This window comes from Solanum verrucosum, unplaced genomic scaffold, assembly GCF_900185275.1.
Source record: "Solanum verrucosum unplaced genomic scaffold, falcon-dt-bn FXZP01000261.1, whole genome shotgun sequence".
Lineage (NCBI taxonomy): Eukaryota > Viridiplantae > Streptophyta > Magnoliopsida > Solanales > Solanaceae > Solanum > Solanum verrucosum.
The window spans coordinates 2854139-2875277 of NW_026019969.1; the positions used below are offsets into that span (position 1 = coordinate 2854139).

General features: G+C 33.0%; 3 protein-coding genes across 8 annotated transcripts in view; 1 reads left to right on the forward strand and 2 right to left on the reverse strand.

Moving 5' to 3' along the window:
- LOC125815297 (protein LEAD-SENSITIVE 1-like) overlaps positions 1 to 21139 on the reverse strand; it is a 162696-nt gene that overhangs the window by 18342 nt on the left and 123215 nt on the right. The window lies entirely within an intron of this gene.
- Positions 1908 to 4667, reverse strand: LOC125815303 (serine/arginine-rich splicing factor RS31-like). 2 transcript variants are annotated; one of them, XM_049494745.1, is made up of 6 exons: positions 4612 to 4656; positions 4300 to 4429; positions 2877 to 3303; positions 2635 to 2747; positions 2278 to 2507; positions 1908 to 2178 (listed from the first exon to the last, which is right to left on the reverse strand). In XM_049494745.1, the coding sequence occupies exons 3-6, from the start codon at positions 2938 to 2940 to the stop codon at positions 1923 to 1925; spliced, it is 663 nt and encodes a 220-aa protein (XP_049350702.1). In that variant the 5' UTR covers positions 2941 to 3303; positions 4300 to 4429; positions 4612 to 4656; the 3' UTR covers positions 1908 to 1922. The 2 variants fall into 2 exon arrangements, with proteins under 2 accessions (XP_049350702.1, XP_049350701.1); XM_049494744.1 differs by lacking the exon at positions 2877 to 3303 and having other exon boundaries at positions 4612 to 4667.
- Positions 15008 to 21040, forward strand: LOC125815265 (calcium-transporting ATPase, endoplasmic reticulum-type). 5 transcript variants are annotated; one of them, XM_049494703.1, is made up of 8 exons: positions 15008 to 15054; positions 16215 to 17744; positions 17826 to 17947; positions 18549 to 18827; positions 18916 to 19299; positions 19585 to 19694; positions 19790 to 20018; positions 20183 to 21040. In XM_049494703.1, the coding sequence occupies exons 2-8, from the start codon at positions 16277 to 16279 to the stop codon at positions 20735 to 20737; spliced, it is 3147 nt and encodes a 1048-aa protein (XP_049350660.1). In that variant the 5' UTR covers positions 15008 to 15054; positions 16215 to 16276; the 3' UTR covers positions 20738 to 21040. The 5 variants fall into 5 exon arrangements, with proteins under 5 accessions (XP_049350660.1, XP_049350658.1, XP_049350661.1 ...); XM_049494701.1 differs by lacking the exon at positions 15008 to 15054 and adding an exon at positions 15101 to 15233; XM_049494704.1 differs by lacking the exon at positions 15008 to 15054 and adding an exon at positions 15265 to 15297.

Consider the following 21139-nt stretch of genomic DNA (forward strand, 5'->3'; position numbering starts at 1 on the left):
ATAAGTGGTCCTCATGTGGTGTCTGATATTTTATGTGCTGAATGTGGCAAGAATTTGGGCTGGAAATACAAGAAAAGTTTTCGTGATGTTAACAAGTACAAGGAAGGCAAAATTGTCATGGTTAAGTACAACATCATCAAGGTTTAGGTTGTTCAGCCTCCTTTCAATGATATGAATGTATGTTTAGTTCATTCATTATCATGTTTAAAGTTTTGAACTTTGACATTTATACATTATTTAGTTATATATGCACTAGATTTTGGGTCAATTTGAGATGCTCCATATGGTTTATTATAAAGTCTATGAGGGTTATCACTGAAAAAAGAGACCCCAATTAGACTTAGATATAGAGAAATGGAAGTCATTAACAATGCCCTTTGTATGAACAATTGACTAGGAACGTTAACTAGTGCTAGTAATTGACGATTGAACAAAACTTGACTCCCTCAACTTGGGCTTAAAAACATCCTCTTTGCCTTGACTAGTGAAGAAAAATCCTATGTACCGACGGTATTAATTTATTTATTTTTTTACACAATTAGATAGTTAGACGCGTTTATTCTGATAGTATGCTCGGCCTTCACTAACATTTTTTACTCCCCTTTGATGGATCATAACATTATAAAAAATCAAATTATACTGATTATGTAAATTCTTTAAACCGACGACTTAAATTCCATCAAATATTATGGGACCAAAAGGATTTCAAAATGAGAAGATAGCTAGGAAGCTTCAAAGAAGGAGGACAAGTAAAAAGACAAACTAAGGAAAAATCCTTGTGACAAGTTTGACATCACATTTTAGTTCAACTTTCTAAGTAGCCTGAGTTGGAACTTTCTTAGTTTGACATCACATTTTAGTTTAACTTTCTAAGTAGCCTGAGTTGGAACTTTCTTTTGTACAGTAGATATATAGCCAAGCACAAATTAATTAGAAGAGAATGAAAAGCGAAGTTGGTAAATATCAAGACTTGTTACCGGTGATGGCGGACAAGCTGGACGTGGATACATTTGTCAAGGAGCTATGTGGAGGATTCCGGCAACTGGCTGACCCACAATCAAATTGATCGCACCGTCTAGTTTGCAGAAAAACTCTGGATTTTGGGAATGAGCAGAGAAGATGCTGAGGCTAGGGTGAGAGAAGGAGACTTGGATGGTGATGGGGCATTGGACGAAAATGAGTTTTGCATCCTCATGGTCAGACTTAGCCCAGAGATTATGCAAGACGCTGAGTTATAATATCGGTTTTACTCTCTGAAACTTGAACTTAAATATTTCATTTTCATCGGATCAGTCTAGTTCCAGAAAATGATGGCATTGGTATAATTTTTATGTTTCCTACAAATTGTACTAGAACGTTACTTTGATGCTGCACAACCCATTTAAAGTTGGGGCAATAATCAAAACGAGAGAAAGAAAAGGCAGGACATGGTATAAACAGCAGACATCACTTGGAGCATAATGCTATATCGTCCCAATTTGTGCTGAATGTCATAAGCTAACAAGTACTTTCTTACATGTGTTCCTTTTCATTCAGTCATAATTACGTGTAAACTGCTCTAAAAGAAAGCAGAGCCAAGGATTCCACCATGAAAATGTTTCTCAACACCCAAATTGAACTGCCAAACTCTCTAAAGTTTAAGCAACAATCCATTACATTCATACACAGCATCTATTTATATTACGATACCAGAAAGGAGTAGTGATCTTCATCTGATAAAGTACTGCTTCAAGTTCTTTACCTCCGAACAGGAGACCTGCTGAAGTTATGGAGGAAAAAGAAAGTGAACAAAAGCTCTCCAATTTATTTTTGATAAAGTAAAAAGTGAACAAAAGCTCCCCACTTACAGCAAATTACAGAACTTCCTAAACAGTAGCTAGACTCAAATACTAAAATGAAATTTTCTGTCAGACACTACGAATCTACCTGCGATAGCTTCCATACTCTGTACTCCTGTACCGATCATATGATGAACCATTGTATTTTTCATATGCGGGGTTATGAGGACGACCATAATCAGGACTAGATCGACCCCTGCGATACATAGGACTCGGTGACCTTCGGTAAGGACTATCACCATGCCTGCCATAGTCTCTTCTAGGGCTATCATACCTGTCACCCCTCTCACCATCATCCCTCAAAGCATACTCTACAGAAACAACTCTGTCGAGGATCTCACTGCAAATGCCAAAAACTCACTTCTTGTCAACAAGAAAAATAGCAAAAAGTAGACATGAAATTGCAATATAAACAAACAGAAGAAAATGCAGTGACAACCTCATGTGTGTACACTCCAAGGCTTTTGAGGCATCTTCCTGATTTTCATATTGCACAAATGCAAAATTTCGGCGTATTCGAACATTAAGGATCTTTCCATACGGTTCAAAGTGTCTCTCTATGTCACGCACCCTAGTGCGAATAGGGTCGAAGTTAATGACAAACAAAGATCTTGTTGGTCTTTGGTTTACTGCAACCTTGGAATCATCACGAGGTCGACCACGGTCACCCTGCCAAAACAAAGATACAAACCATAGTTCTTACATAACCTGTTGACTACAACTTCAATCCTATTGTATCTTGGAGAAGGTGATGACATTTACCAAATTTGAGAAGTAAAGAGTGCAAGGAAAATACCTTTGCCCATTCCACTGATAACCGGCGCTTGTCATACCCAAATGGCATGTTATCAAGACTACGGATGGCATCAGCTGCATCACGCTCATCCTCGAAGTAGACAAACGCAAAGCCTGTAGTTGTAAAGACACCATTATAAGTATAATAAAAAGTAAGACAAGAAAGTTTGAAATCTTTCGAGCAGAGTGTACATCACTAAATCAAAGCCCTCATCCCCTTTAGGAAATAAAAAAGTACAACACCTGCAAGTATGTGAAGGCCTGATGAAAGTAAGGAGAGAGAGAGGCCTTGCATGAACAAAATCATGATGATGATGAAGTCTTATTAAAGGTTTAAATCCAAGAAGTCAAGCCTGAGTAGTCATTGCTAAGCATGCTTCACCAATTTCACAGCACGATTCAGAATATGGAGGCAAGGCATGATAGAATTCATTGATCCGCTTATTAATAGTGGTAGGCATGGCATGAAGAACAGATAGATCCCACCACAACCATTCTTGAAAAATGGCAACATGGGCAATGAAGTAAGTGAATGACAGAAGATTGATCTAAGAAATGCAGTATGATTCCATCATTGAGGAGTACAGGAAGACATATAGGTTGCCTTGCAATAGAAGTTTTTGCAAGTGTTGAGCCATGATACAAGCTCTTTTTTCCTTAGGAGATGTTCCTGCGTCAAAAGAAACACTTAAAATATGGAGATCCTCCGAATGAATTTCACATTTGGCTCCCCACCATGTCTTACCAGGTCCTGTGTGCACATACATAGCTACAACAAAGTAGCTATGTACCAAAGCAATTACATTTAAGCAAAATATCACTATCGTGTATCCAGAAAAAAAAACACTATACTCATATATTGGGAAGGGAGGATCAGCACGATAATATGAATGAAGCTATTAATCAATATCCCCGATAGTACTCATCCCAAACTGATTGGGGTCAGATATATGAAACCTGGCAAGACATGGATTACTTATCCTGATAGGGAGTATGTTTACACTGGTGAATAGTGACTACCAGCCTACTCCTTTTACACAAACTGGCTGTGGCATTCAAAAAACAAAAGGAAAACATTCATAGCTCCAGAAAGGTCAACACTGCCTGGATTTGAAAAACAAGTGTCCTGACATTAAAGAATCATGTAAATAGTAACCTAATGTATTTTAATTTGCAATACAATTGCATGAATAAAGCTAATTTAGGGTGTTATTTTCTTGCTACTCTGTTTTAAACAGTACCATTACCAAACAAAAGTAATACACCTAAAGAACACCCATCTCCCCAAACACCCTCCAGGAAGAATGCTACAAAGAAAGAGCCTCCAACAGAAAACACTAGTTACATCTATGCACTGTGAAAAAATGAAACTAAATACAAGTAACCTATGCATAAATCCCCTACTCCTATGTGCCCTCTTCGATGAATTTATCATCTCAATTTTTTGTACAGTTTCCTCTAGCTATCATTTTTTGTATTTATCTTTATTAGTCATATATATCATCAAGAATAAATACATTAAAAAGCCAACACAATTAAATCTTAACCCTTCAAATGAACATAAACAATCAAGCAATCAACTACGCCTCAAAGGAACAACAGTAGAATAAAAAAACTAACAAAATCAACAAAGAAGGAAAAAAAAAAAAAAAGACAAAAGGGTTACCAGATTTCATGTCAACACGCTCGATCCTTCCATACTTGGAGAACAATCGCTCCAGTTCTGGTTGACGTGCATCATACTCGATATTCCCCACGAATAAAGGCCTCATTTTCGACTCCAAATTATCGTTTGCCTAAAAAAAATTAATCAACAGCGCTGTAAATGGATTTGTGTACAAGCAAAAAATAAAAATCCTTACTATCAATCAATGAATTACATGTCAATTCTAACAAATGAATTCCTATTTGGTAATTTTGCTTCATACAAACGATTTCAAGTAAGAATTTAGGGTTAAGGGGAACGGAAAATATTGACCTGCAAATCCTTAGAACTCAAACAAAAGCATTCGTCTTCCAGAAAAGTTCTACGGGGCCGAAACAGCTTAAATGTTACTTTGGGGCCTGTTTCTAGCCTGCGGGTGGACCAAAGCCCACTTCATTGGAAATTGAAAAAAAAATAATCAGGATAGGCGTAATAGAATTAGATTGATATGTAGTTTAAATTGATCTATAAAATATTTTTATTTTATTTTGATTTGTTATATATAATTATAATAAATTAAAAAGTTTATTAGATACTTAAACAAGTCATAAAATTAAAATTTAAGTAGTAAGAATTGGAAAGTTGAGTTATGACCTATTGACATGTTTGTTAAGCTTATTTATCCAACACATTTTGATTCAAGTAATTATTAAACAAGTTCCAAATTCATTTCAGCTACCTATTTGACATTTATAATTTTTGTCATCGTTTATCTAGCTAACATAACTTTTATCTTCAGGCTCTCCTTCTTCATTCTTCTCCTTTTTCTTCCTAATATTTTAATTTTCTTATGAAAATATTGTCATTACTTAAAACCCTGCTGGTTCTTATGAGGGAAAACAAATGATAAGGACAAGTATTAATTATGAGGTCCTAGGTACTTATTAGGGAAAACAAATGATAAGGACAAGGATTAATTTCATCGATTGTAACTAAACTTATTATTTATAATACGGAAAAGGGCCTAAAATATCCTTTAACTATGCAAATTGGTACAAAAATACTCTTATTCTACCTTTCGGGCCTAAAATGCCCTTAACGTCAACCTTTGGACTCTATTTTGCCCTCATCTTTAACAACCTAAATTTATTAATGACGTGTCACTATCCTATTATTGGCTATCCTAAAAATTAATTAAACTAATTTAAAAAAACATATACCCACCCATAAACTTACCCAAATACTCTAACCCAACCTTCATCCCCAAACCTTTTAACCTAAAAAACTTAGCTCCAAATCCAAATCCAAATCTCCTTGCTACTCTCAACCCAACCGAACTTTGCACTCATTACTGAGCCTTTCTTTCTATGCTTGCAGTCGCAGGAACTTATATGTGAAGATTTTACTTTTTTTTGTCACACTAAAGTATGTGTTGGAAAATTATATGCGCAGCGGAAGCATACCATAATCTTATTGCTTACGTGAAAAATAGATAATCAATACCATATATGCTACAACACATAATCATGCTATAACACATAAATTTGCTGAAATTTAATTTGATAAATACATTTTGAAGCGTGAACAGATACCTTCAAGCGAATTAGACAGACCTTCAAGCGAATTCATAAGATAGACGACAACTATGGTCTTCTACAGTGATCCCAAGGTCACATCCGAATTCTCTCAATACTTGGGTGGACAAGTATCATATAGAAAATTGATTTAGATTAGAAGAAACCTTATTTATAGAGATTTTTTCCCAGTTCAAAAAGGAGTTATTTTCCTTCATGAAAAAGAAACACACGTTTCTTCTCCAAAAAAATACACGCTCCTTTTTTCTTTTTCCCTAGTAATTGGATTGCTCTCTATACTGTAAATCAATGGAATCTTTTGTTGTAAAAAGAGATCCATTATTTTGTAAAAAAAAATAAAAAAATGTATGGCTGTAGTTTTCTGTGTTCACGTGAACAACTATAGTAGTAATTTATTTTTTTTGGCAATTAAGGAGTAGTAGCTGTAGATCGATAATGCTAGTGTTGGCGGCAGCAGTGTACTGCGTTTTGGCAAAGTGAATATTTAATTATTTGCCAAAATAATTGATACTACATTTTAATTGCATTCGTTCTTTTGGATTGACCAAGAATCAATTTATTCCCCAATTAAAATTACAGATACTAATCAATAAATTAAATTACTGACGAATTTAATTCAATGATCAATTTCCTTTAGAGCACTACTTAACTTATTTCATGTGTCGGATTCATAAATCCACTTACAAGGTTTGACACCATGAAAACTTATAAGTTTCTCAAAAAAAGGCATATCCATCAATCTCTATAATGAGATATGGATTTCATCAACTAACTTATTATTTCACCAGTATATATTATTATCATCCAATCTACCAGGCATATTGACCCATCTCAGAATCTCACCTTTTAATAAATCAAAACGATAATTAATATATACAGATCATAATAGTTATATCAAGATTAAGAATATAAGTACATTTAATAGTTTAGAGAATATGTTTTTGTCAGCCAGTCTAAAACAACTATCTCTACTCGGTCCCGTTCAATACATACAAAATGTACTAACACAAGAAGTTGGAACTATACCGTTTCCATAATCAAGATAAATTACATATAATCTTGTGCTACAATCGTACCGATGGCATGTCCAATTTCCATCCTGTGAACAAAAAAAATTATATTTATAAGAACCGATGATTTAATCCTCTGTGTATAAGCTAAAACTCTACACACTAAATCATCTATTGTACAAGTAAAAAGACACCATAAACGAATATATAATCTATTAAAATTGAGCAAATATTTATTCTATAATAAATATTATTTCTTAACATATGGTTAATAGTATATATCCCAACAGAATGAATTGTAGTTATTTTGTCAAAGAAGTAAGCTAGGTGTTTTTGAAATTTACAAGAAGCAAACTTTGCATTTGTGTAGTTATATATCTCAGATTTTGCATTCATTTTTTGTTGATATGTTACAGTAAATTGTTAATAGAGAGCATACACTTATATGGAAGTTATGATATACTCTTTGTTTCTCATACTGAACAAAAGAACATATAATTTGGCATACTGAACAAAAGAACATAGCTTTAGCTAACTTTCGTCTCCTTCTCCCTTTCGTTTATTTTCTTTCATTTTTGCAATTTTCATGTTACAAAAATATGTAATATATTGCACGACAATAATCGAGTTTCATTTGATTAACAGTATGTTACACGAACATACTATAATGATAATAACAAATGTGGTAAATATAGAATAAAATAAAGTTTTATTTCAAGTCTAACCCATTACATGAATTTATAAATCATGATCAGGAGCTCTGGATTTTGATTTGGAGCAAGGAGATTTGGATTTGGAGAGTAAGTTTTTTAGGTTAAAAGGTTTGAGGATGAAGGTTGGGTTAGAGTATTTGGGTAAGTTTACGGGTGGGCTATTGGGTATATGTTTTTTTTTAATTAGTTTAATTAATTTTTAGGATAGCCAATAGGATAGTGACACGTTATTAATGAATTTAGGTTGTTAAAGATGAGGGCAAAATAGAGCCCAAAAGTTGACGTCAAGGGCATTTAAGGCCCAAAAGGTAGAAGAAGAGTATTTTTGTACCAATTCGCATAGTTGAAGGGTATTTTAGGCCCTTTTCCGTTTATAATATTAAAATTAAAGTCACAAAAACTCTCATTTTCTCATAGTCATAGGGTCATTTAGTTGTGAATAAGTTATCTCATGGTGAGATAAGTTATCCCAAACTTATGACCAAACATGACACCAAAATTTTATTCCTTGACTATTTTTTATACCAAACTATTTAATTTTATCTTTCGTATCAAATGATCCCATACTATACATATAGATACATGGGAAAAGGGTCAAAAATCCCCTTAAATTATGCGAAAGTAACAAAAATGTTCTCCATTTGTTGTTTGGTCCAAAAATGCCCTTCTCATCAATACTTTGGTCCAAAAATGTCTTTATTGTTATTTTGGGTAAAAAAAATGCTCGTTTTTTCAAATAAATATATTATTTATTTTCTTTTTAACACATTCTTTTTCTAATAATATTTTTTTAAATTAGCAAATGTTTATCTTCAATTCAAAAAAAATAAAAAATGAAAATATTTCTTATTTTATTATAATTATTTGCTACAGTTATATAAATATAAATTAATGATGGATATACTATGATCCTATACATATGACGTATATTATCTGTCGAGATGGTACATGAAGTTATTTTTATTTTAAGAAAAAAAATATTTCCTACATTTTTATTTGTTAAAGTGATTTTAATAGAAAGAAAATAAGATCATAGTTCTTAATAATTTAATTAAGAAGAAAATGTGTTTAAAAAGAAAAAATAATATACTTATTCAGAAAAGGGCATTTTTGATCCATTTTAGTATATAGGGATATTTTTGGAACAAAGTATTGACTGCAAGAGCATTTTTGAACCAGCGTATTGACGATAAAAGTATTTTTGAGCCAAACTATAAATGAAGGACATTTTTGTTCCTTTCATATAATTTGGGGGCATTTTTAACCCTTTCCCCTAGATATATATTACATGTAAGTCATTCTATATTTGGTTGGATAAAATTTTGTATTTTGACTATTCGTAACTCCAATCACTTCTTTCTATTAACCACTGAAGCCGTATCATGGCCTTGTCATTTTCACTTAGCAGTTAGCTTTCTCGTGCGAGAAGAATTTGCAAGGTTTGTCCTTGACTTCTTTGTCCCTCACTTGCAGTCTTGTACATCACTCATCACATCCACACAAAAATTCTACTCCTATATATTGTAATCAATAATTAGTCCAGAGACTTGCCCATTTTTTATTTATTTTTTTGCTCAATATTTGATATCTGAATTGAAATTAAGTAAATTTGGATTCACATATTGCAAGACTCATTTTTTAAAACGATGCTCTCAATAGAACTTTTTCATTTTCAGAAGCTCAAAATTTATGATTGACACTAAAGGGTTCCTAACTATTCATGTTACAATTACCGATTAAAAAATTAAAGCGCTCAGTTTGTTATAGCTACAAAAAAAAATCAGCTTTAGCATACTTCCGTACGTAACTAATTACAGTTAAATGATCGTACGACATATAATGACACATGGCATATATTTAGTGAATGCCTAATTGTGAGTAATCTTTGTATTAAAGTAATTCTCTTACTTCCTCAATAGATTTACTGTATCCGTGGCGGAGTCTGAATCATTTTTGTTGAATAAGAGTCAATTGACTCTTCTTTATCGGAGTTATAGATAGATCATTTCTTGTATAAAGTATATGTTGATTATTTTGATATATTTATTTATTTTAAATATTTTTAATGAAAAATCGGATGATTTTGATTGTTATTAGCTAGTTTGTATAATTAAAGGGTTTCTTGCCTTCAAGTATTCGTACTCAAAATGATAAAGATTTTGAATCTTTCCTCTATATGGAAAAGTACAACTTACTCACGTTCTTGCACCACTTGCTTATGATCTTGCTAAGCTAAGTCAATCTATGATTTTAGATACCGCTATGAGAACGGAAGAAAGAACACAAGAGAATTGCTTGGAAAGATAGTATTGTAGAAAAATTTGTTGATTTTTAGTTGATGTTTGTATAAAGATGGTTGCCCCTCTATTTATGCTACTAACTTAGGGCTAATATGTAAATAATAATAGTTATGTACATTCCTATATATTTACAAATAAGTCTTTTCTCTAGAATACTCTACAATCTTATAATATTTCAAGGACTTTCTATGTAATTCTATAATTTTTCAAAGAAAATATCTATATTTCTCTAGATACATTCAAAAAAAAAAGTCTTTCTCCTATGTAAACAATCGCCATATTGGCAATTTTCTTCCATGTGGCACTTACGTGATACTTATGGATCGTCACATTAGTTATTAGATAGATTGTATTTCCTAAACCTAAAAGCAATAGAGAACTTCACTTGCAAAGTGAACTTGGAGACTTTAATTTATAACTATATATTGTTCATTTTTTTTCACTAAACATGTTCTTTAAGAAACCTCATCGTATGTGTCACCTTAATTAGGATTAGCAGAGATAAAAGCGGTTGAATAAATCAATTATTTCCTTCATTTTAACTTGTCCCCTATAACAGAAATACATTTCATTTTTAGCATATCAAAAGTATCCTTTTCTTCGTATATTACCGTTATTAGCATTAGCTTTATTTATTCCTTAAATCAATTTCCAAAATATAAGACTGAATATCAATAAGTATTATGATAAAATATCTATATTAATTATTATTACTTGAAAAATGTACAAATTTAAATTGAACAAATTAAAGTGAACGGGGGAATATATAGTACGAAACTATTTTGAAAATAATAACCAAATGCAATACTAATCTCTTTTGATTTATTTTTTATCATAAACATCAAGCGTTATGAGTACATTTGCAAATATATTTTAGTGGATTTGACATTTTGACTTGACCCTTAACAACTATGATCACCTTCAATGGTCACCAAAAGAAATATTTGTTAGAAAAATCATTTCGCCCTTTTTATGTTTCTTTTTTAAAGCAAAGTGCGCTTGTTTTGAACACTTTGTTGTTGAAAAAAACAGCAAAGTGTGCTTGGCATTTGAATTAGCCGGGGATCATTCGAAAATAACCACTCTATTATGGATAAGGCTTGTGTACACTTAACTATTTTTAAATCTCAATTACAGAATTGTCTGGGTGTGTAATTGTTGTTGCTCATTTAAAAATCACAATTAACGCAAAATTGCAGTATCTCAATTTAAAAATCACTACACTTAGTGGCAATTAATCAAAAGTAATATTTTAATTACCGTTAAATATATACGTTTTAAAGTCAATTAGCACTCTGTAAATATCTCTAAAGCCTATAACGGCATTGGATCCAACGACAATTAACTAATGCCGATAAAAATTTTATCACTCTTTGTTATATATATATATCGTTAAAAACTGTTTTGTTGTAATGATAATTAATATACAATACACATTTAGAAAATTTCATAAAACTAAAATATTTATAAAGGTCATCATTGAAGGGAAAGCAACGTCCACTTTGAAGTAGTCAGTAAGCTGACAAATACATAAATTACAAGACAACATAATTTTTTTAAACAAAATTGATGGAAGGTGTTACAACAAACAGAACACTGAACAGGTCTCAATTTATTATTCAGCTAGATCAGCTACTTTACCATTATTTTACAAATATGCTTATCTTTGGAGAATATTGTTTGGTAAATTGATTATAAAATAAAGTAATCCCACTTATTCAAGATCTAAGAGTATAAATCTATTAATTAAACTAAGGCAGGTGGTATTACTATTAAATCTATAATATTAGCACTAGAATATGCCATGATGCGGTTTTTCATCACGAAGTTTCCAAGAAGATGGCTCATCAGCTAGGAAAATTTGAGCAAAAAGTACCAAATCTGACTTGGTACTAGTAGTTCTAGTACCAACATGGGTTGTGGTGCACTGGTAAGAGTGTTTAAAGTCTCGGGTTCGAGCCCTGGGTATGGAGAAAATCCCGTTGAGAGCGCCACCCACCCCCGAATGGGCCCTGTAGAGCGCGATCCAAATTTAATCGGAGCTCCAATTGGAGTTCCGGACACCGGATGGGAAACCAAAAAAAAAAAAAAAGTACTTCTAGTTCTATAGTCTTAGTCTCATCTTTTGAAAACATCTTTCTTTTTCCTTTTTTCCAAAATTGATGGATAAAGAAATGAAGTATTGGAGGTAACCATTGAGATCGAAATAACAAGATATCATGCGACAGCTAACAATTGTAAAATTTTAAATGACGATAAATCAACTAACAAAGAAAACTATACTAAAAGAAACATAATATTTTGATATGATTTAACAAGTTGACCTACATATGAAAAACTAATAAAAAAAAGTAGAAAACTATATAAATAATAATCTACCGCTAAAAAAAAACTCTTAAATCCTTAAAGAACCATATTATTGCAAATATTATTATGTTATCTATGCAAATAAAGAATCTTCAATTTACAAACGTCCAAAACTTATTTTCAAGAGAAATATAAGTATGAAAGAGTTCATTTCCACCAAGAAATTAAAACCTTTTTTCATCCAAGATAGATAATTCTAATTAATGATAGAATATTAAGATAAATCCTAATAGTAAGTATACACAAATAATCATTCAACTTTTATTTTATCATACTATAAATAATTAAATTACCACTATTTATATTTATTCAACTTGCTTAAAATTCACAAAAAGTGATTAAACACTTTGCTTTTATCAAAAAAGTCTTTCACCTTATTGGTGATGGTGCGATTTTCCACTTTGTAATCGTCTCCTCATTTCATCTACCTCCAATTTTATTTTATTTTTTTAAAAAAAACATCTTCATGATACCCAAGTAAAAGTGAGTGATTGTTTAGTTACAGAGATTGTTAAAAGACTTTTCCTTATAGTAAAACAAAATTGAATGATTTTTTTGTTACAAGGATTGTTTGATTACTTTTACGATATTTAGCTAAAATTAAATATATTTTTTATTATAAAAATAATTTAATAACCTTAATATAATAAAATGAAAATTAACTAACCCGAATTATTGCATTTTTCCTTGCGAAATAATGAAGAGAGTCGAAAACTAATCTTGTTGAATGGTTTTCTTTTTCGTGGTCTTTGCTTTTTTCCTAACCAAACCAACTTTTAGAAGCTGTCCCACCATAATTCTTCAATTCCCATTGAGTCGTGGACAACATTACTTTCTGCATAAACTCCTAGGATAGTTGCGGCAATTAGTTAATGATAATAGTTAAACTATCGTTAAATATATATTTTTAGTCACAATTAATATTATTTGTAAATATTTTTAAAGTTTATATTAATATTAGATTCAATGACAATTAATTAATACCAGTAAAAGCTTTGACATTCTTTATTAATGTGTATATTTTTTGTCATTAAAAACTACTTTTGTTATAGTGTTATTCTTTTAATCATTAGTGAAAAAATGAAGAAGAAGAAAAAATAAAAGCCAAAATTAGTTGTCAATATGAAAGCATACTTTGCAATTGAATGACGGAAATCTATATAAATGACTTTGTTTTATTTTCTTTCTATTTTTTCTTTTAGTTTAAGATAACATATCATAATCTTATCACTCCTAGTATGTCCACATATCCATTTGAATATTCGTATTTTCACAACATGTATCTTCTGAATATGTAAGTTCTTCACTGGCCAACACTCCATCTCATACAACAAGAACAGTCTAACTATCACTCTGTAATTTATAACTAGCAAGTGTTTGATTGCTTGATCATAAACACTTTTATCCGATAAACTACTTGCTAAGAGCCTGAGGCAAAATACAATCAAGAAAAATGAATGAGTTATTCTTTATAACGTATTTCAATTTTCTCTATAATTTGAGAAATCTGTCAAAAAATAATTTTCTTAGTATGCTAGGCAAGACTTGTACCTCTTATGGTCAATCCATCGATTTTATAAGCTTGCTAATATTTCTGGAGAAAAAGTATAAGAAGTACTCAAGTATGAAATCTCAATGTTGTATACAAATTTTACACACTACGTATATCTGAAAAGTCAAATAAACCAATTTAAATATGAAGTGACACTATATTTTAAACTTATTTTACAAATTAAAGATAATGCAAAAGTCAAATAAACCAAATTAAAGACAAAAGTGTCACTAAATGAAAAAGAAATCGAAAGACTTATTTAAGTTGGGGGTGACTCTAGTACTTCCTCCATTTCAAATAAACTTATTTAATGTGTTTCTCTTTTTACATTATCATTTAAAAATATTATTCAATTTTTTTAAAAATATTTTATCCTTATTTTTGTTTTAACATCTAATCTCTTTTCATTAAATATTTACTCTATTTATATGTCACACCAAATAATTAAACTGTATGCAGTCTTCAATAACAATTACTATTAATAAGGGTAAAATGAGAAAAATAGTTATTTTTTAAAAATTTCTAAAATAATAAATAATTTTAAATAAATATTTTTGAAAATCACTATAGATAATTTAAAATAATGGAATAATTGAAAATTCGCATTAAATCAATAAGATTAAAGTAGTGTAGAGTTCAAATCTAAGGTTTTCTCCTTCACTTAACTCCCCTGTCTCCAACTCATTCATAAGTTAGTTATCACCCAACTTTTATTTCACTGAAATAATGTTATAGGATTATTTTTAATAACATAAAACATAAAAATTCGCGCAACTTTATTCAAATATACATAAAATTCACTAAATATATATATTTTTTATAACAGAAGAATTACTACTAATTGAACTTTGCTAAATATCTCAATAAGTCACTAAACAATTCTCTTGCAACCAAACGTCATTCAACATTACTAGAATAATCTTTTTATTCCTCTTAATGACTTTCTATGATGTTTATTTAAATAAATAAAATTGAGTATATAAAAACATTTAATGATTTATAATTTTATATATATACTAGTACTAGTATATACATTGAAGATTCTGTTTACGCGTACGGCTGTCTACTTGTCTCCGGCTACTACCACATAAAAGTCAAACTCCAATTTTAAGGACATTATGGTAAATTCATTCATTATCCACTTCGATCTTATAATCCCAACTGTTTCAAAACTTTTTTTTGTAGAAGTTTTCTGTCTCTTTCCAAAGCATAAAAACAGTATTCCATTTCTAATTTCAAGTAAGTATTGTTCAGTCTATCTTTCTTGTTTTTCACTAAAAATTATTACTTTATTGAATGCTTTTTCAAGCAAAGAAATTTTTAAGCCGTAAGTTTCCAAGAATTTTCTTTCTCATCATATTATGTCCGATCTGTCAGTTACTTTCTCTCAAAGCCACTGCTTTTGTCCTCTATAAGAGGTAGTACAACACTTTTTCAACTCATTGTATTCCTTTTTGTCACTTCTTGATTTTGGGATTTATGGTTGTTGCCTTCCTTGCAATTGCTAAAGTTTCAATCTTTTTCATGTGGGTACTGTACTAATGACATGATCTGTTTTGATTCTTCTTTATGTGACCGTTATTCTTGTTTTTATATGTAAAGTTGTTTGCTTTGCATGGTTTTAGTTTCCATTTTGCTATATAGAAGTTTATGGGGTTGTTGATTTCGTTCCTCTATTTATTTAAGTCTATTTCTTTGATACTTTAATGCTGCTTGGCGTCCCTGTTTTGCTTTTAATTTGCTTGTGGTTCACAATTGGTTAGGTCTGTCATAAAAGCTGTCAATTAAAACTTAATAGAGTTGTAGTTGGAGACACCCCACAAGTTAGGGTAATGTCTGCGTATATCTTAACCTCCTTCTCCGGACCTACACTGGGTATGTTGTTGTTATTGAAGTGTTTCTAGTTGGAACTTGTTTTTTTTTTTACCTATTATTATGTCCTTATTATGTGAATTTTCTCTTATTTGGTCTTCATGTTTGCTCTGTGTGTTATTTGGTTTGGGCAAAGTCTAATGATATAGTTTCTAGCTTCAGTGATGTTAATTTAGCTTTCCTTCACTATTATTTTGCTGAAAATTTATGGTTTTAGTGTTGCACACTAAAAATACTACTCTCTCTGTCCAATTTTAAATGGAGCAATTGGAATTTCGAGATTCAAACTTCTAAAATTTTACTGTGAATTAGGACATACAAGTTTTAAGTTTTTTGAAAATTACGGAACAAGTACTATAAAACACAATAATTAACAATTTAAAATATTTAAAAGGCATATAAAGAAATTCCTGTCTAAGAAAAACTTGGTTGACTCTGGAAATTCCAATTATGCCACATAAATTGGCACGGAGGGAGCATAGTAGTGCTTCTTTGCTCAAACTGTTAATTCTTATATCTCTTTTCAGGGAATGAGATTATTGAGGATAATTTCTGTGGAATTTAAGTAAGACTGAGGATTCAATTTGAGATGGAAGAAAAACCATTCCCTGCCTGGTCCTGGTCTGTCGATCAGTGTCTGAAAGAGTACCAAGTAAAATTAGAGAAGGGTCTAAGCACTTATGAAGTAGAGAAGAGGCGAGAAAGATATGGTTTGAATGAACTTGAGAAAGAAAAGGGGAAGCCTTTGTGGAGGCTTGTTTTGGAGCAGTTTGATGATATGCTTGTCAAAATCCTCCTTGGTGCAGCCTTCATCTCATTTGTTCTAGCTTATCTGCATCAGGATGAGACTGGAAAGTCAGGGTTCGAGGCCTATGTAGAACCCTTAGTAATCCTGTTGATCTTAGTACTCAATGCAATCGTCGGAGTATGGCAAGAAAGCAATGCTGAGAAAGCACTGGAAGCATTAAAAGAGATGCAAGGTGAGTCTGCAAAGGTACTCAGAGATGGATATTTAGTACCGGATTTACCAGCAAAGGAGCTTGTTCCAGGGGATATCGTGGAACTGCGAGTTGGTGACAAAGTGCCAGCTGATATGAGAGTTGCCACTTTAAAATCCTCAACCCTAAGGGTTGAACAAAGTTCTTTGACAGGGGAGTCGATGCCAGTTACTAAAAGCACCGATTTCCTTGCTATGGATGATTGTGAATTGCAGGCCAAAGAGAACATGGTTTTTGCTGGAACGACAGTTGTGAATGGTAGCTGCATCTGCATTGTTGTGAACACGGGGATGTGCACAGAAATTGGTAATATTCAAAGACAAATCCATGATGCGTCAATGGAAGAAAGTGATACCCCTTTGAAGAAGAAACTTGATGAATTTGGTAATAGGCTTACATCTGCCATTGGCGTTGTTTGCTTAGTTGTGTGGGCAATCAACTACAAATATTTTCTTTCCTGGGAGGTTGTGGATGGCTGGCCTTCTAATGTCCGTTTCTCATTTGAGAAATGCACATATTATTTCAAGATAGCTGTTGCTCTTGCAGTGGCTGCAATTCCCGAAGGTCTCCCAGCTGTAATTACAACTTGCTTAGCTCTTGGTACAAGGAAAATGGCACAAAAGAACGCAATTGTGAGGAAACTTCCAAGCGTGGAAACCTTAGGATGCACAACTGTGATTTGTTCAGATAAAACAGGAACCTTGACTACCAATCAAATGTCTGTGTCAGAATTCTTCACATTGGGAGGGGAAACTACAGCCTGTCAAGTTTTTGGCGTCGAAGGTACAACTTATGACCCTAAGGATGGAGGAATAATGGGCTGGAACTGTTCCAAAATGGATTCTAACTTGCTACTCATGGCTGAAATATGTGCAATCTGCAATGATGCTGGGGTCTTCTGTGATGGTCGTCTGTTCAAAGCCACTGGATTGCCTACTGAGGCAGCTCTTAAAGTTTTGGTGGAAAAGATGGGAGTACCAGATAGCAAAGCAAGGAGCAAGATTCGCGACGCACAGATTGTATCGAGCTATTTGATTGATCGCAACACAGTTAAATTAGGTGAACATAACTTTACTTCACTCATCTATCTATGTGCTACTATTTTCAAAAACCAATGTATTGAGATTCTTTGTAATATAGGATGCTGTGATTGGTGGATGAAAAGATCAAAAAGGGTTGCAACATTGGAATTTGATCGTGTTCGCAAATCCATGGGTGTTATTGTGCGGGAGCTAAATGGGAGCAATCGACTTCTTGTCAAGGTTGTTTCATGTTCTTTATGGTACATCAATGAATAGTAAAGGAGTCCAGTGTAGTTGCATATTTTTATTTGTATAATCAGTTTCTGAACTACATTAGACACTAGAGATAATTGGTCTCTAAAATATTCTCTTTGTCTGTTGGCCTCGATATACTCAGTTTTCTGGAAAAAACTGTTATTTTGAGTCTTATTCTATTAATTTTTTTGGCGTGCTTTAATCAGTATACACCTAAGAAATTTCAATTGGCATGCAACTGAGTCTGTATTATCTTTATCTATAGGAGTAGGTTCAATGTTGTTCCTTTACAAGATGCTGTGGCAGTTTAACTATTTTTTAACGTTCTCCTGTTCCCAAAAGTGGAAAAATGGGCATCAACAGTTTGTCAACATTCTTCAGTCTCCAAACATGAAAAATGAACATCAACAGTTTGTAGTGTTATCTGTGTTTGCTGCAAAAAATGCTTCTGTGTAGTTAGTTCCACAATGAAGTCATTTAACTCTAGGAAATGCTTAGGTTTTCTCTGATTATGTTGAACTTACCACTTGTTCAGAAGTTGAGCCTGGTCATCTGTTGACGTCTGATTAAAACTTGTTTTGTATAGGGTGCTGTTGAGAGTTTGCTAGAACGTAGTACATATGTTCAACTTGCAGATGGATCAACTGTTCCGATTGACGAGTCTTGTAGACAACTATTGTTGTTGAGGCACTTGGAGATGAGCTCTAAGGGTCTGCGGTGCTTGGGCTTGGCATATAAAGATGACTTAGGTGAGCTTTCTGGATACTATGCTGCGACTCATCCTGCCCACAAGAAGCTACTTGATCCATCCTGCTACTCCTCCATAGAAAGTGATCTAGTTTTTGTGGGAGTTGTTGGTCTGAGGGTAAGTAGGTGTAAGTTTCCAAGAATAATGAATAACTATCTAGAAACCTTCATTTTCCTTATAGTTTGACTAAATGACTGAAATGCAGGACCCCCCACGTGAGGAAGTTCACAAGGCAATAAATGACTGCAGAAGAGCTGGGATCAAAATCATGGTTATAACTGGAGACAATAAATCCACAGCTGAGGCCGTTTGCAGGGAAATTCAGTTGTTTTCTAATGGTGAGAATCTTAGGGGGAGTAGTTTTACTGGCAAAGAATTCATGGCCTTTTCCTCTCAGCAACAAATTGAGATATTGTCACAAGATGGAGGCAAGGTCTTTTCTCGTGCTGAACCCAGGCACAAACAAGAAATTGTAAGGATGCTGAAGGAGATGGGTGAAGTAGTTGCAATGACTGGAGATGGTGTCAATGATGCACCTGCACTAAAACTTGCTGACATTGGAATAGCCATGGGTATAACAGGAACTGAGGTAAAAATAAGCTTCTCCCGTGTGGTCATTACAACACATTTCCTGAATTGTTATATTGGTGCTCTCATTCCAATTATCTAACCGTGTACTACCTAAAAATACACTCTTGAAATAGGAGAGTAGTGAGGTCTTCTGAGGGACTGGTCGACAACTGTGGCACTAAGTTTATTATCTAAATCTCTAGAAGTACCCATGATTCTGCACCCTGCATGCGATTTTTTCCTGAATATGTTTTAACTTATTGATCATTTAATTAATTAGCTGATCAAAGATTTATATGTTTAGGTTGCAAAAGAAGCTTCTGATATGGTTCTGGCGGATGACAATTTCAGTACTATAGTCTCTGCTGTTGCAGAGGGACGTTCGATCTACAATAACATGAAGGCCTTTATCAGGTTAGTCTTATATTTCTGGCATTGAATATGTGATTATTCCTAGAATTAGTCACTCTCTATTTACTTAATTTCGTTTGTATTCTTTGCTGATGCAGATATATGATATCATCTAACGTTGGTGAAGTCATCTCCATTTTCTTGACTGCTGCTTTGGGCATACCAGAATGTTTGATACCTGTGCAGTTGCTCTGGGTAAATTTGGTAACAGATGGCCCACCTGCTACAGCTCTCGGATTTAACCCTGCTGATGTTGACATAATGCAGAAACCACCTAGGAAGAGCAACGATGCTCTCATAAACTCCTGGGTTTTCTTCCGATATATGGTCAGTTTGGATTGCTATTTCTTATTCTTCGATGTGTATTACTATATGTTGCTGCATTTGTTTTGTATCTTGCTACTTTGCGGTCTCTTTTCTTACAATCCCACATCGTATACTGCCCTTTTGTGCCGAGGGTCTTACATTCTGATTCCTGAGATAATTTTCAGGTCATTGGTTCTTACGTGGGCATTGCAACTGTCGGTATATTTATAGTGTGGTACACCCAGGCTTCTTTCCTTGGTATTAATCTTGTGAGTGATGGCCACACACTTGTTGAACTATCACAGCTTCGCAACTGGGGTGAATGCTCAGCGTGGCCAAATTTTACCGTGAGTCCATTCAAGGCTGGTAACCGCCTGATTACCTTTTCTGACCCTTGTGAATATTTTACTGTTGGTAAAGTGAAGGCCATGACACTGTCACTCTCTGTCCTGGTGGCAATTGAGATGTTTAATTCTCTCAATGCCCTCTCTGAAGACAACAGCTTGATCAAAATGCCACCTTGGAGAAATCCTTGGCTTCTTGTTGCAATGTCAGTCTCGTTTGCCCTACATAGCCTGATACTCTATGTTCCTTTCCTAGCAGATATATTTGGTATTGTCCCACTAAGCCTAAATGAATGGCTTCTAGTCATCTTGATTTCTGCACCTGTTATTCTTATTGATGAAGTCCTCAAATTTGTGGGAAGGAGAAGAAGAAGAACTAAACTAAAAGCTGCATAATGTATTCTTCTAGGATATGCTCGAGTTTACTATTGACTAAAGGAGGTTTGATTAAATGTATATTGTTCAGAAATGAAAAATCTATTTGGGGTGATAGTTTTTGAGGAACTCTGTAAGCTATATAGCCTTTGATCACATGCCCTGGAAGGCTTCTTGTTATCATAAAATTCAAGGTTTCTGAAGCAAAACCTGTTGTGTTTTTCCCTGATCCTTTCTAGGAGGGGTTTCACGTATTATAAATTCTAGTTTGTATAATTCATTTATTGAATCTGCTATCTTACCGTAGATTTTGATGAACTTAAACACCTTTTTCTGGTTTTGGTGCTTGAAGTTATATATCTCCTCTATCAGTGCTATTGCTATTGTTGTTGTTATCTTTTTCCTTTTTCTGGGGGGTGGGGG

Excerpts from the sequence above, each read along its gene's own strand:
- LOC125815303 (XM_049494744.1), bottom strand. The coding sequence starts at position 4,405 with ATGAGGCCTTTATTCGTGGGGAATATCGAGTATGATGCACGTCAACCA. Across the intron at positions 2,748-4,299 it reads GCGTGTTGACATGAAATCTG|GCTTTGCGTTTGTCTACTTC; the intron begins GTAACCCTTTTG and ends TTACAACTACAG. Across the intron at positions 2,508-2,634 it reads TATCAGTGGAATGGGCAAAG|GGTGACCGTGGTCGACCTCG; the intron begins GTATTTTCCTTG and ends TTGTTTTGGCAG.
- LOC125815265 (XM_049494703.1), top strand. The coding sequence starts at position 16,277 with ATGGAAGAAAAACCATTCCCTGCCTGGTCCTGGTCTGTCGATCAGTGT. Across the intron at positions 17,948-18,548 it reads GCAATCGACTTCTTGTCAAG|GGTGCTGTTGAGAGTTTGCT; the intron begins GTTGTTTCATGT and ends TGTTTTGTATAG. Across the intron at positions 19,300-19,584 it reads TGGGTATAACAGGAACTGAG|GTTGCAAAAGAAGCTTCTGA; the intron begins GTAAAAATAAGC and ends TTATATGTTTAG.